The sequence below is a fragment of the Tympanuchus pallidicinctus genome, unplaced genomic scaffold (assembly GCF_026119805.1).
Source record: "Tympanuchus pallidicinctus isolate F22 unplaced genomic scaffold, pur_lepc_1.0 scaffold2, whole genome shotgun sequence".
NCBI lineage: Eukaryota > Metazoa > Chordata > Aves > Galliformes > Phasianidae > Tympanuchus > Tympanuchus pallidicinctus.
In genome coordinates, this window is record NW_026294721.1 from 7,371,990 (window position 1) to 7,395,968 (window position 23,979).

Here is a 23,979-nt window from a genome sequence, read left to right on the forward strand (position 1 = left end):
GTGTTTGAAAATCACTGTCAGTGTGCAGTATCTTGGGACAGAAACTAGGCCTTCTTGAGAGGACTACACTCCAGGGCAAGGTAGATTAAATAACTATCATAATATCAACACTTCATAGGAAGACTGTTAGAGGTATAAAAGCGGTATCATTGTTCTGACTCACTATTTTAAAATCATGAACGTCATTTTTCTTCCTTACAACCTTCTGCTGCATTTGCAGCACAATTCCATGCACTGATGGAACCATGAGTTGTGATGTTTTATATTAATTGTGCTTTTCTATAATACCCACAAAGGCAGAAAGTTACAGATGACTTGGTTAGGGACTTCAACTGTTAAACGTTTGATTTCAATTGAAGATATTTGTGTTAGAAAATATTAACAAATTGGAACATCATAAAGAAAAACTGAAAGCCAGATTATACTGTATGGTGATAAATTAGTTGTAGTTCATTTTAAGGATCTTTTTAGATCATTACAACTCATGATACTGACAAGAATGAAAATGAATACAGTGTGCATATAGCTTCTAGTGGGTTTGGTTTACTTGAGAAAAACACTGGCAGATCAGTTTGCTAGCTCTGGAAACAAAAGCGTTTTGTAGCTAGACATTTAAACATAGATTTTGATATATTCATTTTGAAAAGCTGTATGTGTGAAACGTCTGTCTCATGTTTGAGAGAGTTCTATTTCCACTTCTGTAAGTAACCTTGCATCTTATGTAATGACAGGAGAGTATTTCCTTGGCCTGTAAGGTATGCAACAAGAAGCCTTATGCAACACTGAGGCACATAAAATTACTGCTCTGGAATAATGAGATCATTATGATTGGTTTTACCTACACATATCTTACCACAGAAGAGACACGCTGTGTCTCTGATGTTATACTTTTATTTTCTGCGCCAATTAACATGTGTCATTCCTTTCTGATTATACTATAACTCTCAAATGAATAGATGGAAAACACAAAGGATATTGCACTATTTAACATTGAGGAATTGCTTTGTCTTCCGTGCCACTTTGAGACACTGAGAAACTTCCATAAACTTGAAAATTCACACTGAATATAATGGTTAATATTCTACAGAGTTTAAATTAGACTTTCAAAATATTACGTATATGGAGAGGGCATCTTGTCTTTTCTGCCTAGAATTCGTTTTAATAAAAATCAGTCGTGAAAACCCAAATCCATGTAATTATGCAGTTCATTCTAGTTGATACTGAAGCACTTGTGTGCATGGAACACAGCGAGGTTACAAAAGTGATGGATAACAAATAGCAGCAGCTACCAGTCCCTCTGTCAAATGAAGATCGTTAGGGTCTAATTTTTCCTTACTCTTGATATGAAGATGACTGGCATTTTAGATACCTGCTACCTAATTTTGGTTAACACTTTAAGCTTGTTAACTTGCTTCTAAAAAGACAGTTTTGTGTCTTCAGTGGACCGTGGAGACTATATCCAAATAATGTTCAGTGTTTTCCCTTCTGTTTGGCTTATCTGTTTCAATTTGCATAGCTTACTGTCCATATAAGATTTTTTAGTTGGTTGGTTGGTTTTTTTTTCCCATTGTAGATGCTGTTATTTTTTATGGAGTGATAACATTAGCTTAAAAACCAGACCACTTTCTAAGCTACTTGTGTTAACGCCATCTGAAAGAGTAGAATATGGTTCCTTAAGTATTTGCAGATAGATACTTAGGAAAAAGGAAAACTGGATTTAGAAGAGGTTCTCCCAGTCTTGGGAGGGAGACAGCAGTCAATGGAAAGGGAGGACTAAAAACTACTCATCTGGGGCTTCTAATAATCTCAGGGTATCTTAAAAGTATATACATTCCTACTGTACCTTGTCTGGAGTCTTGTATTAGAATTCTTATATCAGCTTCATTATTATTAATTACTACTTTCTGTATTGATTTTCTGAGAATGGGACAGGAATAGTTGAAGTTTTTAGAAATTAGTAGTGGCTGCTTGAGGACTGAGGGTAATGAAGGATGCAGAGCTGTTGTAGTGGATCCAGAAGAAGGCCACGAAGATTATCAAAGGGCTGAAACACCTCTCCTGTGTAGAAAAGTTGAGGGAGTTGGGCTTGCTTAGGTTGAAGAAGAGAAGGCACTAGAGAGGCCTGATAGCAGTATTCCAGTACCTAAAAGGAGCTTACAAACATGAGGGGGACAAACATTTTACACGATCTCATAGTGATAGGACAAAGAGAAATGGATTTAAACTGAAAGAGGGGAAATTTAGGTTAGATGTTAGGAACAATTTTTTTACTCAGGGAGTGGTGGGTGCCTCATCCTGGAGGTGCTCAAGGCCCAGGTTGGCCCTGGGCAGCCTGATCTAGTGGTTGGCAACCAGCCCACAGCAGGGGCTTGGATCTTGATGGTCTTTAAGGTTCCCTTCAGCCTGAGCCATTCTACAATTCTATGAACTGCCTGAGAATGTTTTTAGTGATTTAGCAGGAATGCTTCCATAAGGGAAGGAGGCATTTAAACTTGGAACACTTTCATAGTTTCAGTGATACACTTAAGTATTTTGTGCAAACCAAAGAAGTTTATACTGTTGGCTTTCTTGTGCACTCTCCCTATGTGAAATACAACCATCATAATTGTTAGAAGGCATCTTGACTTGAGATAAAGGTATTTTCAGTGAGGGACAAAACCATGTTAATGACTTGATTTGGACCTTGAGTCTTTTTAGAAGTGAATTAAGAACTGGTTTCATTGATAAATGAAGGACTAATTTCATTTGTAGGGTGTACAATGTAAGTTTTCTGTAAGTATAAGGAATTGTTGAATATCAAGACAAGTAAGAGTGGAGGTAGTTTGCTTTACTTGGATGGGCTAGTACATGCCTGATCTAAGCACCACGTTTCATGCACCTATAGTGATATTAATACGTAGATCCAGGACTTCTCATAATTTTGTCCATATTTAGAAAAATATCTTGAAGAAGCACATGTCTTTCACATATACTGTATCAACTACATTCGAGAGGAATGTTATAGCATGAAGATATTGGTGTCCGACTTTGCGTATCCCCTAATTATTAAGCGTGGGTTTTTTTCTGCCTGTCATTTCACTGCTTTCCTATTTCATTGACAGTTATTTTTATTTGTACATTATTGAAGCTGGAGGCACCACTAAGGTCGTTTATGCGAACAAAGGTAGATATTCCTTAGAAAGTTAAATAATTCTATGCCTTAGTTGGGCACGATAAACTATATACGGTCAGCAGCCAGTTGTCAAAACTGATACTACCTAGTTTGCTTTAGGAAGTGAGATGTGTGGAAGAGGTATCTTGTAGATCTGTCTGTGTTGTCTCCTCTCAGTAACTTTTTGGACACTTCTCAGTTTTAATCAGACTTTGAATAGAGGCCCCCGAAGGTCAATGTCCTATTAGCAAGTAAATTATATGAGGTAAAAGGAAGAAGAATCTTAGTACTTAACCAGGGGAAAAATGACATGTGTTTTCTTACTAGGCTCTAATTAATCTCAATGGAAGGAAGGTATTACAACAATTCCAACCCCTGGAGAAGCTTTAGTCACACTTGTACCTTGCTTGACACCAGAATTTTTAATGTAAAAATACTCCATTCTAAGAAGTTAAGATTAAAACACTTGGCTTTATTGGCCTACTTTTTATTTTGCTCTGTGATTTTGGGGTATTGGTTGCATCACAGCAGTAATAAGTGGTAGGACTGCTGATTAGAATTGGAAAATGCTGGTTAGTGACAGTGGCCAAGGGCTGTGTTTTAAGGTATTGTTTCATTCTGGCAGAATGCAGAATCTTAGAGTTTTCTGATTTCTTTATCAAATCTGTCTTTCCTTAAGAGAAAGTATGGAAATACTGAAGAAGTTTCTGGCTTTTTTGTTTCTAGGAAGTCAGTTAATTTCAGTGATGATGGCTGTGGTGTATTGTGTTTATATTAAGAGAAGATGCACAGCTTTTTGAATTCCTAGCATTTGTATAAATGGTATAAAATGAGAAAATAATACAGGAAAATGTTACCTCAGATGCTAGTTTGAGTAGATCCCTCTGCTAAGATAGGAGATTCCCTATGAATAGTGAGTTTTCCTATAAATTGGTGGATGTCTTTATAGGCAAGCACATATTCCAATATCATATGCCTGTTTTCTGTGGGATAGATTTTAACTACATTCAGTAATAATAGAACCTTTTTGAAGCACCATGCCACAGGGTTTATATGTACTCAATTTTCTGTATGTTAAAAGGCAAATGGTTCCAAGGTGGTTCTTAATGACTCTGAATCTGCTAAAAGATTCTCTTTTCAGAGAGAGAGAAATTGTAATTAAAAATAATAATAATAATAATGGGTACAAAAGGCTCAAACGTAGTTCCATCTGTAGCAGAAACATTAGAAAACTTGTTTGTATCCAGTTTTCTGAGGCTGTGAAGAACAAATTCCGTTCTTTTCGCTGGTCTTTTTTTTTTTTTTTTTTTTTTTTTTTTTAATAAAACCCTATTTCTGCATGTATAGGTGGTTGCTGAACATCCCGATGCATCAAGTGAGGAGATTGAAGAGTTGCTTGAATCGCAGTGGAACATGCTTAGTGAAAAACAGAAAGCTCGCTATAACACAAAGTTTGCCATAGTGACCTCTCCCAAATCTGAAGAAGACTCTGGTAAACGTAAAACTGTGCTAGTGTACTCTAACTAAATTTGATAAACATAGTGGTGTTAAACTAAGCACATATTTGAGACCTGTAGGGAAAACAGCTTTCACTGTTTTCCAAGTTTTAATTCTTGGTGTTTGTGCCAATAGCAAAGGAATGCCAATGGTTACAATAAAAGCAACCCATGAAGTCTACATTTCTTGCTCGTTGTTCTGAAAAGTTGTTATGTGTAAACCTCCTACTGTTTAGAGATTGATGATTTCTCATTCTTCTTTTGCCCATAAGCAGCTGCCATTACACCCACTGCCTGTTATAGGTGGATGCTGGAAAGGGAAAATGAAGTGTTAATACTAGTAAAATCAGAGTTGCCTTTTTTAAAATAGAGTAGATAGTAAATGGCTTCAGAAGAGTGATCAGTGCTACACCTCTTCTTCATATGAATACCTGTAGTGTATTACCTCATCATCATCAGCTCAGGAAGAAGTATTCTGACCTTTATTTGGTATCCTTCATTCACTTGGCATTTTATTGTACTATGCAAAATTTTTAGGACATTGTATAAGATTTCAAATACGTTTTTTTTTCCTTTTTCTTGTCGCTGTTGTCTAGCATTTGCATTTAATGATCAGTCTCAATTATTTTGCAAAGTATTTGAGGGTCGTTGAGTCATGCATTTGAGAAAGGAGGAAGGTAGTTTGGCATTTACATGGATTTTAGCAATTTTTTAGTAGTTATCACGTTTCAAATTTAAATAGTTTCTCAGCACTGTAAGAAGACAATGTGGAAGTGTAAGAAACGAACAGGTGCTGCTTTGGGCAATGACAAGAATGAGAGTGAGTGTTTGAAAGTTTGTGAGACTTGGAAAAACTTGTATAAAAATGGCCGTCAGTTTTGTTAACTGTGTGTGTGTGAAGTAACATAATTTTGTGGAAAATTGAAAAGTTTTTAACTTTAAAATATAAGTGTCAAATATTTGGATATCAGTTTAAAAAAAAAACACATTCTGTATCTCTCAAGGTTCATCATTGAAGAATATTGGAGAGGCCAAACGTAAAGTGTTTCAAGACTCACCTAAAAGGAGATCAAGATCCAGAAGTAATTGAAATTTGTGTTGTATGAAATAGTTCATTATAAGTAGCTATTGAGTGTATTTTTTTATGTAATCGCCCACGTATCATAATCTCTTTATTTTATCTCAGATGTTGTCTTCCTTGACGATAGTTTTAATGGATCCCAAATTAAATATCTAAATGCTGTAGTGCTGAATTTTGTTCAACTTCCTCAGTGTCATATTGCAAGAAATGTAATTGAAATTGTACCTGTACCAGGTGTTTCTCGTACATATATTGTGTACATTTATAGTTATCTAAGATGAAAACATGTCAATTGAATTGTTTCCCTACCCAAATCCTCTTATCTTAAACGTGGAAGAATATTGTGGGATTTGTTTTACTGGCTTTTTGTAAGTAGCAGGTTCTCCTGGAGCCACATCAGTCTGCTTTATGAAATCAGAGTCCTAGTTTTTTTAGATAGGAACATTAATTTGAAAATTATTCATATTTTCAAGTTACTATATTTTTAATATTTACAACTATTTGTTCCCACTGGAATGGAATACTTGTAGCCGTAGGGCAATTTTCAGTTTACATATCTGTGCCCCTGGAGCTTGCAGTCTTTGAAATAATAATACTCTGTAGCTTCATAAACTAGAGAGTACTGGAGAGTGTAATGATGTTGTCATTTCATCCTGATGAACCAGTATGCTTCTTAAAGCTTCATCTATCTTTTTGTGATAGAGCAAGTGTAAACAATTGCTGAACCTAGGGAAAGAATATGTAGGTTAGTTGGTGACCTTTTGTTATTTAGCTAGCTGCTTTTGAACTTTCAGTGAATGATCACATAGATGTGTCAATAAGTCTGTTTTGGATTAAAATGACCAAAGTGAATCTGTTCTTAAGAATTTTGGTTCACAAACGAACGGGGTCTTATGGTCTCCTGTAAAACGTAAGTAAGCTTGTTGGAAAGAATCTGGAATTGTTATGCCAAAAAGAGAGAATTAATCTGTACAATTGGTGATAGCTTGTTTTTTCCAGAAGCCCCTTAAGCTGATCTCCAGTGCCTTCACCAGTATCAACTGGAGAACTCCTCATGGAGATGTAAAACTTAGATTCCGTGATATGGCACTATTACAAAGTGGCAGAAGAGTTAAAACCACGTGCAGTCTGACAATATGAAACAAATGTTGGATAGTGATATTCAGATCTTATACTAGTGCTTATGTAGGCAGACTCATCTTTCTAAAATGACTATTGAGCAGTTGATTTGGAGAGTTTAGAGCTTACCTTCAGCAACAGGAACCAGACCGCAGGCATTAAGAGGTCATCAAACTGTGTTAATGTTTAACCATGTTTAGAAACAATGACTGATAGAAAAGTAACTTAAATAACTAGATCAGTTCAAAATAATTTGAAAGTGGGTTTTAGATTATTTTTCATGTAAGTTTCCCCCATCCCCCATCCCAAGGTAACTTACATGGAAATAAAAGAAACCAAAAAAAGAGGACAAAGGAACCTACAGAAGATTTTGAAGTTCAGGAGGCACCTAGGAAAAGACTCAGGATGGATAAACAGAATAATCGGAAGGTAATTATGTTGTTGGTTTGTTTGGGTGGATTTATAGCAGCACCAATCACATTGCTGTAGTTAAGTTTGTCAGCATTTCCATTTCCAGGACTAAAAAAGTAATGTCTTTGAATCAAATTAAACTATTGTAAATATTCAAAGAAATGTGAGCTTATTGCCATGGGTTTTCTTCTTTGGTTTCAAGCAAAGAGATGTGAAGTTGCTTTTGCTACTTAGACTTTGGTGAAAATGCATGCTGAGAAAATCTGTTTCCCAAAGGAATATGCAGAGGCATGACATGTCAGTATAGCCTTATAGTATTTTTCCTTTCCCTGTGAATCAGATTTCAGGCATGTATACAAGAACGTGTACAAAAATCTCTAATGTCTTATGATACTTCTTTTAGACAAAAGTTGGGGAAGAGAGGAATGCAAGTTCAGCAGAACAGGAAAACTAATTTTCAAAAAGTGTATTGAATCCTACAGTACATTTTAGTGACATCTCGTCTAATTGCTTAAGATAGGAAACTGTGGTAAATACAGCATATTTATTGTGCAGATCACAAGCTTCTTTTTAGTTTAACTTGCTTGTGAGAATGAGAATTTTCCTTACGTAAGTCACTAAAATTATGTATGTGTCAGCCCAAATCCTGTAGATGCTCAACTATAGGTTTATTTAGTTGTGATTTTAGATCAGTGAACTTCTTAGGTTGTACTTCTGTGAAGAGTTTAGCTCATAGATGTTTTCACATGTGTTACTAGAATACCATACTGTGGTGTGGGTATTGCAGACCTGAGGACTTCAGTGTCATGTTGGTTAAATGAAGCAAGCTAATATATGGAAAGGTGATAGATTTATTTTTAAATGAATTCTGGAGGTCACATTTAGAGATGTCAGTCTGATAGGCTTGTTACTTCTGTAGCTTGTCTTGATACTGCAGGTATCCAGATAGCCGGTTAAAGGTCACTGAAAACAGTAAGTAGAATTTCAGATACCAGACTTGTAACTTAATAGTAAGGAACAGAGAGAGTTCTTAGAGAAGTTTTGGGGAGAGACAAAAGTGTTTTTTGCGCTTTCTGCTCTGAGAGGCCAGTGATTGAATATCCATTTTATATTCTAGGAGAAATTTTTTAGAAACTTCAAATATATGTCTAATTGATTTGAATTACTATAATGCACTAGATACAGGGAAATAATTAAATTTATTTATTGAAATTAACTCTTGTTACCAAGCCCTTGTTTTGAATGAAATAAAAGTTCCTTCTTTACTGCCTGACCAGTTTTTGTTGCAGTTGGCCTTGACGATCACAAGTAGAATAAAGGGTGGTTACAGTATAGCTCATGAAGAGGAGATTCTGCTGTCTTTGATACCATGATGCAGATGTGACTATTAAATAAATAAATAACTGAGATAAGTTATTCTAATAAGATACACCACTGATAATACTGACTTAGGTAACGTGCTTCATACATAAAGTGGTGTCTTTTGTTTAATTTATCAGAAGTAGATTTACGGCGTCTGGTGCGTATAAATACTGTGTGATTTGGAAACTCTAAATGCACAAGGCAGTACTTTTTGTCTTCTGCCCACAGAAGGATCAGTTATCATAGAATGGCTTTTTTCTGCTTTTGGTTTTTTTTTTTTTTACTGGATAATCTTTCAGTCATCTTCCTGCTTCCACCAGCCCAGGATCGTAGCTGTGTGTGCTGCTGCTTAGTAGAAAATGTAGTGAATGACAGCAACAGTGTCTACACAATGATTCAAAAAACCAAACACTAGCTGTACACTTCCTTCTACTATTCCCAGACTGTGTGTAGACTTATGGTACAATCTTTTGGGATATGTGAAGGCTTACTGATTTTTCATGAGCACTTGCTGTGCATTACCCTTTTCTTTTTGTCCTAAACTCTTACTTACAGAATCTGAATGTTGTTTCACAAGAGACTAAATTATAGTAAGTATATGAAAGTCTTGAAGTCTTTTCATTCATCAGTGCTTTCAAGATGTGTGTAAAATGCACGTTAACGGAGGGGTTTCTGTAAAGCCTGCTTTAAATTGTATGAATTATCCTGTACATTTTTATTCATTGAACACAGCAGCATCAGTGGTAGGGTGCCTTGGTCTATTTAGACATCAGTAGAAGTGTAGTGCCTCACATTTGTAGTACAGTCTCACCTTCTCAGTACCTTCTCACCTGGACATCTTTTATAAAACAGTCAGATAAAGAATATGAAAAAGTACATAATATTTGTGCTGTAGAGTTTTTTCTTATTGCTCATTTGAGCATTTTATAGGGTTGAGCATTCTTTGATACAATTTTATGCTCTTACAATTTGAATAAGTTTGTGAGATACAAAGAAAATAACACTGTCTAATTTTGACACAGCTTTGACAACAATTTCCCCAGTTTAGGGGATAAATTCTGATGATAAATTCTCAGTCTGGAGCAACTTTATTCATTGCATATGCTTCCTTGATAATAGTGTTTATATTTTGGAAATGCTGGAACAATCTTAACCATAGTAATTTTTAAAATGGCACTGCTGCAAGTTTAGAGTTGAAAGCAAGCCTCTGAGACTTAAATTCTGCATTTATTCTCAACTTTATATAGTTTACTTCTGCAGTTTACCCTTAGTAATTAAAGGTTTTAATTTGACCAGTTCAGACCAAGATAGTAAGGGTAATTTACATGTTTTGTTTTCATATGGAGTTCCCCTTTCTGAAATGCTGAGTTTGGGATGGATAAGTGGGATGCTGGATTACCGTGTTCTTTGATTTTACTCATTTGTTTATGGGTTTGTACCCTGTTTTGTACGTAAGCTTTAAAAAAATTACTTAAGTGGGGGTAGCTTAACAACGTTACCATGCAGGTATTTGTAAAGTCACCTTAATAACATAAATCCAGAAGTAATTGCTAGTTTTGTCCAACCACTCATAAATTAGGAGTTTTTTTATTTTTCTTTTTTTTTTTTTTTTTGTGACAGAGGGAGACAAGCAATGACAAAACACCAAAAACAAACTCTACTAAGGTCACAGAAACCTCCTCTTCACAAAAGAACCAGTCAGGTAATGTGGTCAGAATAAGTTTTAATGTAACTTTTTCAATTAAATAATATAAAAATAAACAGGTTGTCTGAGGTAGTCAGCTAAATTTGCTGATGCAATAACAAGATACAGCCACTGTGCCACAGACTGGGGGAGACTGTGCCCTCTTCCTTCACTACCACCATTTTGCAGCATTATACTTGCTTGAAATTGTGCATTGCTGATTTAGAGCAGCAGTTCACAAGTTCACCATTTGATGGCACCAAATTAAAGCTATTGTATACAATATAGCCCTGTGATCTTGGAGAGCAGCGATAAAAATCCTACCGCTCCAATTTGTTCTTCAGTTACCCAATAAAATACGTACAGTGACCATCACTGCAATCAGTTACTATGTAATTTTAGACCTTTTAAATGATGCTTTATGGGAGGCAGTGTGGTGCATGAGAGGGAATTCTAAATAACCTTGTACCAAAAACCAGATGTTCAAGGTTAAGATAACTTCTGCAAGAGCATGTCTCTTTAGATACTATAATGAAATTCCAAAGATGAATAAGCTTCAGAAAGTTCTGCACAGCATAGAAGTGGTGATATGTCTGGTACCTTGTCCCTGTTCTCTTAACTAAGTATTAGTGGTACGCAGATTCTGGTGAGATAACGTAGACCTTCTAGTGCTTATTTGAGGACATACCTGTTACCTCTGCTTTGAAGAGGTCATAAGTCACAAGATGTTTTGCTTTAAATAGACGTAAGTGCTTGGGGAAAACATTTTTTAGCCATCTGTAGTATGTGTTTGCTTAATAGAAACCTCTTTGCTTTTAAAATCAAGCAAAAACGTGATTTCAGAAACTTCTTGTTTTCTCAGCCTTACATAAATGCCCACAAGACCTACATAAATCATTCCTTCTTTTATCTGAAGGAATATTTTAAATGGCTTCAGGGAGATAACGTTTTAAAGTTCCAAACTTCACTTTGTAAACCAAAATTATTTTACAGCAACGAAAAATCTGTCTGATGCATGTAAACCTCTGAAGAAGCGAAATCGGGCTTCAGCAGCAGAATCTTCAACTCTTGCTTTTAGCAAAAGTTCATCTCCTTCAGCTTCCTTAACTGAGAATGAGGTAAAAAAAAAATGGTGTTTGCACACAGCCATTTAATTACAGAAATTTTCAGGTGTGAATCTTTTTGTTTAAAAGCAAAAAACAAAGGCGAATTCTCTAACGTTGGTGCTCTAGACAAGTTACAGTTCTGGCCTCTGTGAAACCTGTTAATGTGTGCATTGCAAATTCATTTATTGTAACAAGAACGTCTGATTTGGGGACGTCAAAATATTATTGTGGTTTTTAATGTATTTACCAACAAAGTTTTAGAATTGTAACCTTCTGTTAGAGGCAAAGTAAAATGCCAGTGTGTTCTGTATTTTCTTCTACAGACTTTATGTAAGCGTACTACATTAGTTACATTATGTAACTCAATATTGTCATGTTGCCATAGCTTTTATATTGAAGCAAGTTTCCTAATCCTCCAATGTAGAACTGGACAGTTTTCTGAGCAGAGCCCCTTTAAGCTCAGATTAGTTTTCAGGCTGTTTAAGTGCTATTTCTCTGTGATGCAAATAGCTTCATTGTCTGAAGAGTTAAGCAGGCAGTGAAGGAAGTATCTTTTTGATACTTACTAATCATAGTCTTAGCTCTGCATATTTGGAACTGTAATTCTTTTCAATTGACATACAATAAATGAAATGTATGTACCTGAATTGTATTCATACAATCCCTTGAACCGTTCCCCGAGTTATCTACACTATTAAGACAAATCAGCCAAAGAGTAGCAGCATGAGGGTCAAGTATGCATGCTGTGTTGCAGGTGGATTCAGAAATGTAGTTGATAGAATTTATTAAACCGTGGACAAACACCTTCAAGAAGTTTGTATTACAGAAGTTGTAGAGAAAAGACATGCCTGCTAATGAGGGAGTAGGGCTTCCAAATATCCTAGAGACTCTTTAGTCTCCCTAAACAAAAAGCATGAGGTGCTTAGACACTATAATGAATGCAGTTAAAATATCTAGACTATGTTCATAAATGGTTTACCTTTGGGGGTGGGGAAGGTTGCATGTTAATGGCTGTTTATCTTACTGTAACTTGAAAATACCTTTTATAAAAAAAACAAACAAACAAAAAAAACCCACCTTGCATTCTCCCTCCTGTACCCTAATAAAATAAACTAAAGAAGTCCCACCAGAAAAAAATGTCCAGGGCAGTGGTAAAAAAAACTAACACTTGTTCTCATTTTGTTCTTGCAATTGAGAAAGTCCCAGTTATCATTGGCATAACACTTTCTTCTGTTTTGACTTTACAGTCGGAACTTGCAATCTCAGTTGTTTGTATTTGGGACCAGCTATTAAGCCAGACTCATTTAAGGATCATACTATATTTTTCATTCTAAATACGCGTCTCTAAATTTTGTAATCTGAGGAGAAAGATTTTATTTCTGTTTATAGCGTTATTAAAAAAAAAAGAAAAAAAGAATGAAGCCTACAGAAATCTTTCTCTATAAAAATCTCATTTTTGTAGGATTTTGGGTTGTGTCCTAGCAGTTTACATGTAAAAATTGAAATCACTGTTTAGGCTGAGATGAAAATCTTAAAACTTCACTCTTTATTTACTCAGCTAATGCTGAATAGCAAGAAGTGTGAGAAAAATTGACATCATACAGTGCTCATAAGGCAGATACACAGATTAGAAAGTGAATACTTTCCTGTGAATGTTTTCCTGATGTTTCGAAACGGTTGAATTATAGAAACATAGAATGGCCTTGGTTGAAAAGGACCTCAAAGAACATCTAGTTCCAACCCTCCTGCAGTCAACATAACAAAAATGTACCCTATCAAAAAAACATAGACCTGAGGGGAGCTGGGTGGCTTGAGGAGTAGGTAACAGTGGGCTGGATCCTTAAATGGTTTAAAGCTGCACTGACACAAAGTTTTACCAGCTAAGGGTTGGACCCAATTTGTTTGATAATTTGATAATAGATTTATTTTGCTTTTAAATAAATATTAAATATATATATATATATGACAGGCATGTATTTCTGAACTCACAAAACAAGGAAAGATATAAACCTTGGATGTTGTGGGTGGCTTTAAAATCCTTTTTCCCTTTTGTACTGTGATTTAGCACTTGTCTAAACAGCTAACTACATGTATGTCCTGAGAGTGTTCATCCAGAGAGAAAGCTTCTCCGGAAAGAGGGAAAGAGTTTTAAAAAATAAACACAATCATGCAGTGCTGAAAGCCTTGCTCTGCTAACTGAGTAGGATGTAATTCTTTTCAACATTAAATACATTTGCTGACTAACTTTTATATTTGTGTTCACTATTACACTTCTAAGTGTTGACTTAAATGCTCTTCTGACAAAGGTGAAAAAAAATACTGCGTATTCCACAAGCACATACACCTTCACCAAGCAATATTAAGTGGATTCTGGCTGTTTGGTTTTGGTTTTTTTTTCCTTCTTTTTTTGCCTCGCTACTTGTGGACGGCTTGTTCTAGAAGGGAGCCTGCATATAACTGTTATTTGTCAAGGACTGTAGCTAGTTGCAAACCTCTTAAATGTCACTCATTGCAACTATAGTAGCAGTGTGTTTAGTAAAGAGGGGTGTGCACAGTTGGTTTTTTTTTTCTTCTTTGAAAGATCACCTTATTTTGACTATTTACAAAGATTTTGGATGGTTGTTATTGTTATTTGGGGTATTTTGAATGGGAATACTTGAAATATTACAGAATGAACAGAAGCCCAAATTTTTAATCCATAAGTCATTTTAGGTGCCTAATTTAGAAGGGAGAGAGAACCATGGATTGGGCTTCTCCCAACATACCAGAGGGCAAAAGGTAGGTAGGCCTTTGCTCCTTTCATAAAACGGGGGTTTGAATTACTTTAACATGTAAGGATTAACATGTAAGGACCAGTAAGGATTTTCTCTAAGTCAATGGACAAAAAAATAGCAATGCCTTTGTTTTTATTTGACATTTATACATGAATGAGTAAATGTCATACCTGCATATAATCTTGGGGAAAAAAAGTACTTAATTTTACTTCTGGGCACTTGGCATCAGCAGTAATTTCCTTGAAATCTATTTCTTAATGAGGAGCTGTGGGGCATAGTGTGGGAAAGATAATCAACATTTCCAAGTCCACAGAAGTTCAGTGTAGTACTTTACTGCTGCTATAAGATTCGATGTAACCATCCAAAACCTCGTATTTTTGAAAAGAGATGCAAGTGCTGTCATTTGCCTTCTCCTTCTACCCCTCAATAATGTAGTAGGTGCCAGTAGAGTGTAACCAGTATTTTTTAATAAATAAAAAAAGGCTTTGCATTACCATTGTTGTTGGATTATTAGTACATTTTGTGTATTTGCACAAGACATACCTGTTGTAGCTTTTCAATCAATTTTTGTCGTTATTGGCTGGCTTCATTCAATTGAATGGATTGTTCACAGTAGATTAATGTCACGGTATCCTATAGGGTCTAGATACTACCTCTGAACTTTGTCAGAGAATCATGATATCTTTAAAGAGGACAAAATAAAGAACATGTAATACTCTAAATTGTTAGCTAGTTTGTCGTTCATCGTACCCCCATGAAGTAGGAGCTGACCAGCAGATGGCAGTTGAAAAAAGAAAGATCTTGAAAGTGTTGTTTTTAATGTAAGTTCGTGTCTTCCCTAGAGGGAATTCTTTGTATAGCATCCAGTGTCAAAACATGCCCAGCTGCTGGTTATAGGTCCAACTTCTTCTATTTCCATTGCCTAATAACGTAAGACAGTAGCCTTAAGTTTTGCTTTTCTTGTGCTTATTAAACAGTACATTTTTTTTTAATTACTAATTTGAGGCAGATTTCTTTTATCTGTGTTTTTGGTTTTTGTTTAATGGGTATTAGTATCTATACAGAATGGGAAGAATACATACAGAACTTAAAAGGTAAGCTGTCTGAACCAGAAGGCAGTCAGGAGACATGAACAACTTGCAACTAAGTACGTCAGCTCCATTTATCAACCCTGGAGTCTAATTGTCCTACATTATACAACTAAAATACTCCAGGCATGCTTAATAAAGGTAAAAATAACTGCCTTTGTGATCCTAAGAACAGAAAGGAAGAAGGAAATTCACATTATTTTTAAGAAACTACTGCCCTGAAGAAAAAATAGTTGAAGATATGCTTGCAGGTTGTTCTAAAAATATATGTATCAATGTCTTTCTGGCATTTTATTCTTAGCTTCCTTCAATGATAGTTTTCTCTTCAGAACAAGGCTTAAGAATAACAATATTTAGTTTCTCTTTACATCCTTCATGACCTAGCAGACAGTTGTTTCCTGTTTGTTTCTGTATGCCTATAGAGTTCGCTTCCCTGTTCCAAAGCACCAATAAGCAGTCAGGGGTATGGTTTTGTGAAACACTGCAAGTAATTGGACTTCTTTCGTGCTAAACCTTTGCCAAAGCCTCTAACAGTTGAAATGACTTGCATTGCCTACCAGGCCGTACTGCTTTGTTACGATGCTTTCACTTTCACGTGGAAAAAAAAAGTTCTAGGTTTGAGTCTTGTTCTTTGGCAGCACGTTTTGTGTAGAAAATTAAGTTTCTTATGTAATTACTCTCAGCTTGTGTATTACTTAGGCTTTGGAGTGCAGAGAATCTGTTTACTGAATGTTTATCACATGTAGGTTTTTATTCCACATCTCGTACCAAAGTATCGTGGGTGTCAAGAGGCAATTTTATAATGTTTTAAAATGTTCTCAAAATTCTTATTAACTTTCCAGGCAAATTCAGAAATGCATAATATCCTTACCTGAAACGTCTAACTACTGCTAATAATAAAAATGAAACTTGTCCCAGGCCGTCTTTTTGCTATGATAGTACTGTGTACACTTGTGGCACCGCATACTTAAGGAATTTATCTAGTCTAGCAGTATGGGCCAAAATACCATTCTTCAGTTCAGGAATTCTTATACTGAAATAAAGGAAATGTTAACTGTAACTCAATTGGCTCTGTCAGTTTTTCTGTCTGCGTGTGGGTGCACAATAGATTGTCTTTCGAATACAGTCTGATCTATCTGCATGTTGTTTATATATTTTTATATATCTTGCGCTTAGATTTAACAAGAAACAACAACTACACAACTAGTCATTAAGACTTTCGTTAAGAAGAAAAGGCAGTTGGTAAATCTCTGTGGAAGGATAACAAGTTTCCTTATCAGAAGATCCATACTACAGTCTTTCAATAGGAAGCTCTTAGCCAGACTAGTCCACTTCCTCCTGGCTGATTGTGGTATGGACATCACTGATGCTGAAGTCACTGCAGGGAGTCTGAGTTTGTAGCAGTGTCCCTAGTTCTAAGCACAGTGGAGCTTAATAGCCAACAGCATTCAGAAGTCATGGAAACATGATATCAAATGCTTACAAGAAGATGCAAAATAGCGGTTAGAGATAGTGGGTGACCTGAAAGCAGTAGGTTACTTTTTTTTGTGGATCTTGATGAATCTGCAGCAGAGGTGGCTTGCTTCTGCCAGGCTCTTTTTATTTTCTATGCCCCTAGCTTTAAAGGAAATCTACGTTTTGGATTTTGTTTCCATTTTATGTTTTACAGGTGGGATTATGAAACAAAAGATGTTTGAGTCAAACAAAGGAAAGCAGGAGGGTTAACTTTCCTGTCTGAAAGTATTTGCCCTTTAGTTGATTTTCTAACTGATTAAGCACAACGTGACAGAAGAGCAACCTGATCTTAATATGACTAAGACCACAGCTTGTATTCTTAATGTATGCTGTTTAACAAGCACAGTTGAGTAATACGAGAGCTGCTTTCACAAGACTGAATGTGTTGATAAAGTGCTCTGAGGAAGAGCATGTACATTTTAATGAAAATTGCACTTTGGTAGCTAGAAAAAATCTGAAGGGGTTTGCAGCTGGTGGAGAGATGACTGTTGGAGCCCATTCCTGTGTGCACACCATGGATACATAAATGCTAGCAACTTTCTCACTGCAATTTCCAATTTCATTTTGAACCTTGATACGCTGGGCAGGGAAAGCATGTCTGAATTGGCTGTAAGAAATGAAAATTCCTGGTGAAGCCAATAAGCACTGAAGTGTATTTGAACCTTTTACACTTTGCAATTTCTAATCTACAGTGTGGATAGTATTTGAAAACCTTACGTTTCATGAGGTGTGGGCTTTTGCCTCAGCAAATATTGATGTTCTCATCCTTTAAAGACAGGGAAGAAAAAAAGTCATCACCTACACCCCCTCCCCCACCCCTAAGATGACATGAGCCAGCAAAATGGTTTTTAGATATCAGCTTTTAAAAATGAAGACTTAATCCTAAGGTTAAATCAAAAAGCACACTTAATGGCCACATCAGCAGCTGGTTGAGAGTCAGCCTTGAAGGTCAGAACGGTTGCATTTTATGTTCATCCTCTAGCAACATTTTTTTTCTTCGAATTCTTAGGTTGCAGATGGATGAGTACAGCCATTTGTTTTCAGATCTGGGATTTCTGAACATCTTTTTCCTTGAAATTATGATGTAGTGGTTTTGCTGGCACTGTTTGATTTGGGAGCTGTCAGAAAGGAGGTGGAAAATTGTTAATGGAGTAGAAAATTTTGAATAGAAAAAAAATGGGTGGATGGAGTAAATATCCACAAAGCATTTCACTTCATTCTCACTCAATTCGTTGAAACGCAGGATCATTTGACTTCTCAAATTCCACATCATCCTTTCTTGTATTATACTCTCAGTTGGCATCCAATCATCCAATATATGTCAGTGCCATATATGTGTGTGCGTGCATATATATATATGTTTTAAATGCATGACATTTCAACCATCCAGATGTGGAACTAATGGTGCCACTTGCAGAATTCATCCACATCATTCTAGAAATTTGCAAGCTGAGCTTACATGCCAACATGTCATTTAAAAAAAAAAAAAGAAAAGCCAGAAGGAATAAGGAATTGGCTCACATTTCTGCTGAAATTTCTGGCTAAAACTTGAATTGGGAATCTGATTGTAAAGAATACTTTAGAAATTGTTGCACAGTTGAGGTTAACATTTAGATGTACTGAATGATGTAGGAGTGAAAGATGTTTCCATACGTTAGTGCTTTGTCCTTTCACCGTTGAGTGCCTTGGTTGGTGGTGCAGTGAGCTGGAACTCTCAGTGGTGTAGCTGAGGAAAGAATTAGAAGAAAAACATTTAAAAAGTGATTTTTACATAATGCTTCTGTTGAATCCTTTTCCTGCCCTCTCCTCACATGTCTTTCTAGACAGCTTCAATAAAAAGACAAAATTAAGAATATAAACATATAAAATCACATTCTATACATTGCTGACTCAATTTACTTCCTTTTCGTACTCTGGTTTATTATTTTAAATGTAAATACACACACATTTCTTCCTCCTTTCTTAGCCTGACCAACAGCAGCCGTCAAAAATGAATTCTTACTTACTCAGCATAACCTTGAGAAGGAAAGTACATTATTCTACAATCTGTCCTTACATCTCTGTGCACACTGAATATCACTTTTGCACAACCTTTTAGATACAGTAATTAAGCAGTAGAAATCTTATATTTAGCAATTAAACAATTGCCCACAGTATTGGTTGCTGGTGTAACCTGCCTTTATACATCAAATATTGCAGCATGCAAAGCATCTTCATTCAGTGAGGAATTAATGCTGGAGATTGCTTTTATAACCATTCTTCCACAGTCTTTCTAGAAGTAGGTCAATGTTTGTCTGAAAGAATCCATTAAATGCTTCTTTTGATTATTGTGAATAGGGAGTTTTAACATATGCAAAAGGCTTGGTTCCAAAGGAAATTACAACAACGTTGGAGTTGTGAAGTCTTGATGCCCTGATTGTTGTACTGTCGTAGATCTGAATAACTATTACCCAAACGTTGGAGTACGTAAGATGTATGATCAATGTACGTTGACATCAGTAGACCCAATTCTTAATACTGAGATCTGCCAGAGTTTGTATCTTTCAGTTGCTAAAACATGGTAAAAATACCATACTAAAACCAAAGAATGTACAGAGATGCCAAAAATGTTGTTCCAGTTTGACTCAGTAATGAATATTTTCCCAATAACAAAGCTATAGAAAGCGTGTTTAAAAAAAAAAAAAAGTTGTCTAAAAAAAAGGTAATCACGTGTCCTTCCACGTTCTGAGTCTCATGCGTGTGAGCAGTGGATAACGTACTTCCAAAAGGAAAGATAGCTGTGAGAATCTGAGGGGAACAGGAAGTAAAGCTCCTGATGATTTCAATTAGTCCTTGTTTTCAACTCAGATTTTTCCCTTTCTCTCCTATCTCCTGTGTGCTCGCAGATGCAGTTTTCACTAAAAAGACCTGGATTTGAGTTCTCAAATATCAGCTGGTTGCTCTGTGTTCAGCCAGCGCCCTGTGAAAGCCTCTAACAGCAACTACTCTGAAACTGAGTTGTTTTGTAGTTGAGAGGAAAGCCTGTCTGCCGTGCAGAATGTGAAGTGTGCTGGTGCTTGTGAGGATGCTGGTTCCGTGCTACAGCATTGTTAATTGCTAATGGAGAACGCCTGTGATGGCAGGACTGGGAGTGCTCTCATTGCTGCAGCTTGTCAGTCGCACAGCTGAGCTGAACAGCTTTGCCTTTTCTCCCCCTAAATTTACACTGTCTTAAAAGTTTTACTTTGCCTTTATGAGAAGTAAGGTATTACTCAACATGTGCAACAGAATAACACAGCAAACCGGCAGCTGCTGTGAATTACTAATTAACAGGTTTCGCCACTAATCTAAGCGTGGCTTCCTTTGAACCTTTGCCTAAATATCAGAAGAGGTAATTATGTGCAATTTACTTTTCTAGGGAGATTATGTTACAGAAATAAGGGCAAGCTCTGGCATGATCACAAGGAAGATTCACGTTTGACTTAACAATTTTAGAAAAAAAGAAAAAGACCACAAAAACTTGTATTGGTTTGTGCTGAATGCATATCCATCCATCACATCTGTCACGATGTGACGTAGTAGCTGTGTTAACAAATCCCACGAGTGTTAATGTTTAATTTTAGAGGTGGTACTGTTTTACTGCAGAAAGTGATTTCCAGCCGTCTTATAAATCCGCTTCAGTTAGCGTTTTTAATCAGAAGGTATTTTTATTGTGGAACTGTTCCCTGGTGGCTGGGAGCCCTGGCTGGGCTGTCGCAGCATGCTCAGGCTGCAGGCAGTCGCCCCGGCCTTTTCCTGTTCTGCGTGCCATTTTGTTGTAGGTCCTCCAAAAAATGTTTTCGACAGATTGTCCCAGCCTCTCACAGGCCTTCAGGGGACAGGGACACATTTGGCTCGGTTCTATCTCCATCAGCTTTTCCTGGATAGCCTCGGGAGCTGAGCTCCCAGATTCTGGCTCTGATCACAGGGAGCAGACCCAAAGAATGAGTGTATGGAATAGAGTTATTTACTGAGGAGATGAGTAGTAGAAAGTGAGATTGAGAACATGAGTTTAAACTTGGAATTTTCCTCCAGAAAGGCATCCCTCTCTTACAAGTGTAAGAGGAACTCTGCTCACCATGCCTGTTGTCTGCTCCCTAAAATTAGCTACCATGAAAACTCAAGTGTTGATGATAGTAGCTCTGAGTGTTGGGTGGGATGAACCTTTGGGATTGTAGCACCCTGCACAAAGCAATTTAAGTCCAATGCTAAAGTTAGAGATTGAGTGATCTTTTGACGTTGCAGCAGTGTGTCCCTCTCAGCTGCTTAGTGCAGTGTTGGTGCTGAATGGAGGTCTGATCTGTGATTTGCTCAGGGCTCCTGGTGATTGCAAAGCAGAGGTGGTATTTTTCCTGCAAGATACTCTCAGCCTGGTAGCATTGTAGCTGATTGTCTACAGATACTTTGTTCATGTGCTGCGTATTCATGCATGAGATCCATCATGAATCTATAGGCTGCTTTGAATTGCCAAGTTCTGTCTCAAAATTTTGCAAGAATTTGGGTTTTGTGGCTGTGACGGTAGCATCCAATTCTTGCCAGCACTGCTTTAGCACAGTAACCATTCAATGTAAATGATGGGCTATTGCATTAACCCTAAGTAGGGCAGTAAAATTCCAGGTCTATAAGGAAGTGGTTTTCAATCTGTGGTTCGTGCATGGCTGTGATTTTGTAGCCCCTGTCTAAGGGGTTTGTGAAAGGCTTCCATCCATCCACAGGATTACCTTTTCATATGCATCCTTCATTTGACTATTTACTACTACGTAAACCAAAGACAAGCCAATAAACTGTTGCTGTAAAGCAAACCTTATTCTTCTTTGTCTTGGCATACGTGTCATAGGGTTTGTTCTGTTTCTGTGCTCTGCCTTCAGAGCAGGGAGCTGGGGCAGCAGGGTGCCCTTCTCTAGGGGGTGCATGGTGGGAGAACAATTCTCTTACCTCTTCAGATTTGTGTATAAAAGTTTTAACTTAGGATTTAAGAAAAAGTTTTCACTGTGGGGGAAATACAGAGGACACCAGTAGCATTAAATTAGCGTATGTGACTAATTTTAGCTAGTTGTAACAGGAATGTAATGACGTACTAAAAAAGGTTAGAGGAGTGCACTGCTTATACTAAGTAGTGTTTCAATGGGAAGAGTTTAAACAGAAATGAAGAGTGTTGTGTAAGTTTGCTTAAACCCTAAGGGAAAACACTTCTGGATTTCTGCTGAACTCCAGTACTACCCTTCTTAATCCAGCATTTCCCAGCAAAACCTGGCTACTCCTGGCCAGGCAGACAGTCTGCATTTGCAGTTTGCTACTTTCCATCTCCTTCCAGAGATCAGAGATTTCCTGGTATCTGAACGAAGCAACAGTTTTACGTTCAAGTTCTTTTAACCCACTGAAGGATACCACTTATAAAACCATTAGGGAGAATCTCGAGATGAATCCAGTTGTAGAAGTATTGTAGATGAAATGTAGGTAGGAATTACTTCAATAGCTTGCCTTTGCACGGAGGAAATGAATTTGTAATATGAGTCTTGAAAGTAATCTCAAAAAAAAAGACAGATCCAATTTATGAAATAATTTTAGACACATTCAAAGAGAACAAACATTAAATGGAGGAACGCAAGTTAGCTGGCAGCAACAGTGAGAAGTAATCAGTCAAAGTCAGCATTTCACAAGGGATTTTATAAAGACTAATACTGGGCCTGATGTCTTTATGTTTTTATCTCTGATTTCAAAATATATCACTTCTAATGAATTTGCACATGATGTGGAGATAGGGAGTGTGCACTTAGCTATCTAAATTACTTGCTGAGCCAGACCAGTTTTAATCAAGTGTAGTTTAATATGGATGCATATAAGATTGTATGTACGAAAACAGAAAGCAAATTCATATAGAGTGGAGCGTTGGTGTCCCGACAAACAGCTCTTGGCAAAATGATCTCTTGAGCACTGAGTTTCAGTGTTTCATTGAAAAGGTTGGGGCAGATCCTTAGGCAGTGGAACAGAGGCAGTGCAGAGGAGAAGTTCACATGCTCAATGGCTTTGGATGTTGTACTTGGAGACTTGGGGAATACTGTCTCCAGTCAGAGAAAATTCACCAAAATTCTCCTGAGGCTGGAAAAAAAGTCTGTAGTGAGAAATTTAGACTGAATTTTGGCTTACCAAAAAGGATTGAAATGGGTTGAATTGCAGTGTGCTTCCACAGGAGAAAAAATCCAAAGAGCTTTTGTTGTAAGTGAAATACCTCAAGAAAGCATCATCAGCTGTGGGTAGCAGTTAGACAACTCAGAAGGAACTCGAGGCATTATTTTTGATGACATGTGTGAATAACCATGAGAACAAGTATCAAGAAAAGTGACAGGTTTGTTTTGCAGTTGCAAATGGTGATGCTCTCGTAGAGAATGTCTGTAGCCATAACAATGCTTTTGAGTTCAGACTGGGGCAGCAATATGAAATTCTGTATTTTCTGCTGTAACAAGGGAGAAAACATGACTCGTATGTGCATCCCATCCCTGAATTCTGTTGGACTGAAAACAGCATGGTGTTTTCTCTTGAATGTTAGGAATTTTGTCCTTAAAGCTAATTATGAATTATTTTTTTTTTAATCTTCTAACTTTAACACATTTGGTAAGGCTTTTTATGTAAGACTTATGCATGACAAGGTCATCTTTTGGAGTATTTTAATTCATTGACAACTGTGACATTCCTTACATATAGTTTTTCTCTCTTATGTATAACGTTGCCACTCTCTTGAAGGATATTTGAGTCAGAGACTCTGGTATACAGCTTGAAGTTTTACTGAGTTTCTTTCTAAAATGCATTGTTAATACCATGTAAAGCATGTATTCGAGCTTTAATGGTGGGTTTTTACCATGTCCCTGTGTTTTTGGCTAGGCACTGACTAACTGGGTTATAGGACTGAATACAAATAAAATGCCATATTTCAAAGTCTTGGTGTTTTGTTTTGGCAATTGTTGAGTTTATGACAATAGCTGTTACCTTGTCCTGTTGATGAGACTTCCACAAGTGCATACTCTGAATTTAATCAAATTCTCTTTTGAAAGGTGGGGAAACAAAACCAAAAGAACTTACCTCAGTCTGTTAGCCTGAATTGCAGTCTGTTTGCTTCCTTTGGTTGACATTCTGAAAAAAGCTCACATACGTGGCTGCTTTCTCTAACGTGTGTGTT

The 23,979-nt window shown here is 36.7% G+C and overlaps 1 protein-coding gene across 1 annotated transcript in view; it reads left to right on the plus strand.

Annotated features, from left to right (window-relative positions):
• Window positions 1–23,979, plus strand: part of NSD2 (nuclear receptor binding SET domain protein 2) — a 71,341-nt gene that overhangs the window by 35,722 nt on the left and 11,640 nt on the right. Inside the window, exons 6-10 of the mRNA XM_052682170.1 lie at window positions 4,499–4,643; window positions 5,652–5,729; window positions 7,158–7,276; window positions 10,241–10,322; window positions 11,298–11,422. Of these exons, the coding sequence (XP_052538130.1) occupies window positions 4,499–4,643; window positions 5,652–5,729; window positions 7,158–7,276; window positions 10,241–10,322; window positions 11,298–11,422 (549 nt within the window). The remainder of the gene's footprint in view (window positions 1–4,498; window positions 4,644–5,651; window positions 5,730–7,157; window positions 7,277–10,240; window positions 10,323–11,297; window positions 11,423–23,979) is intronic.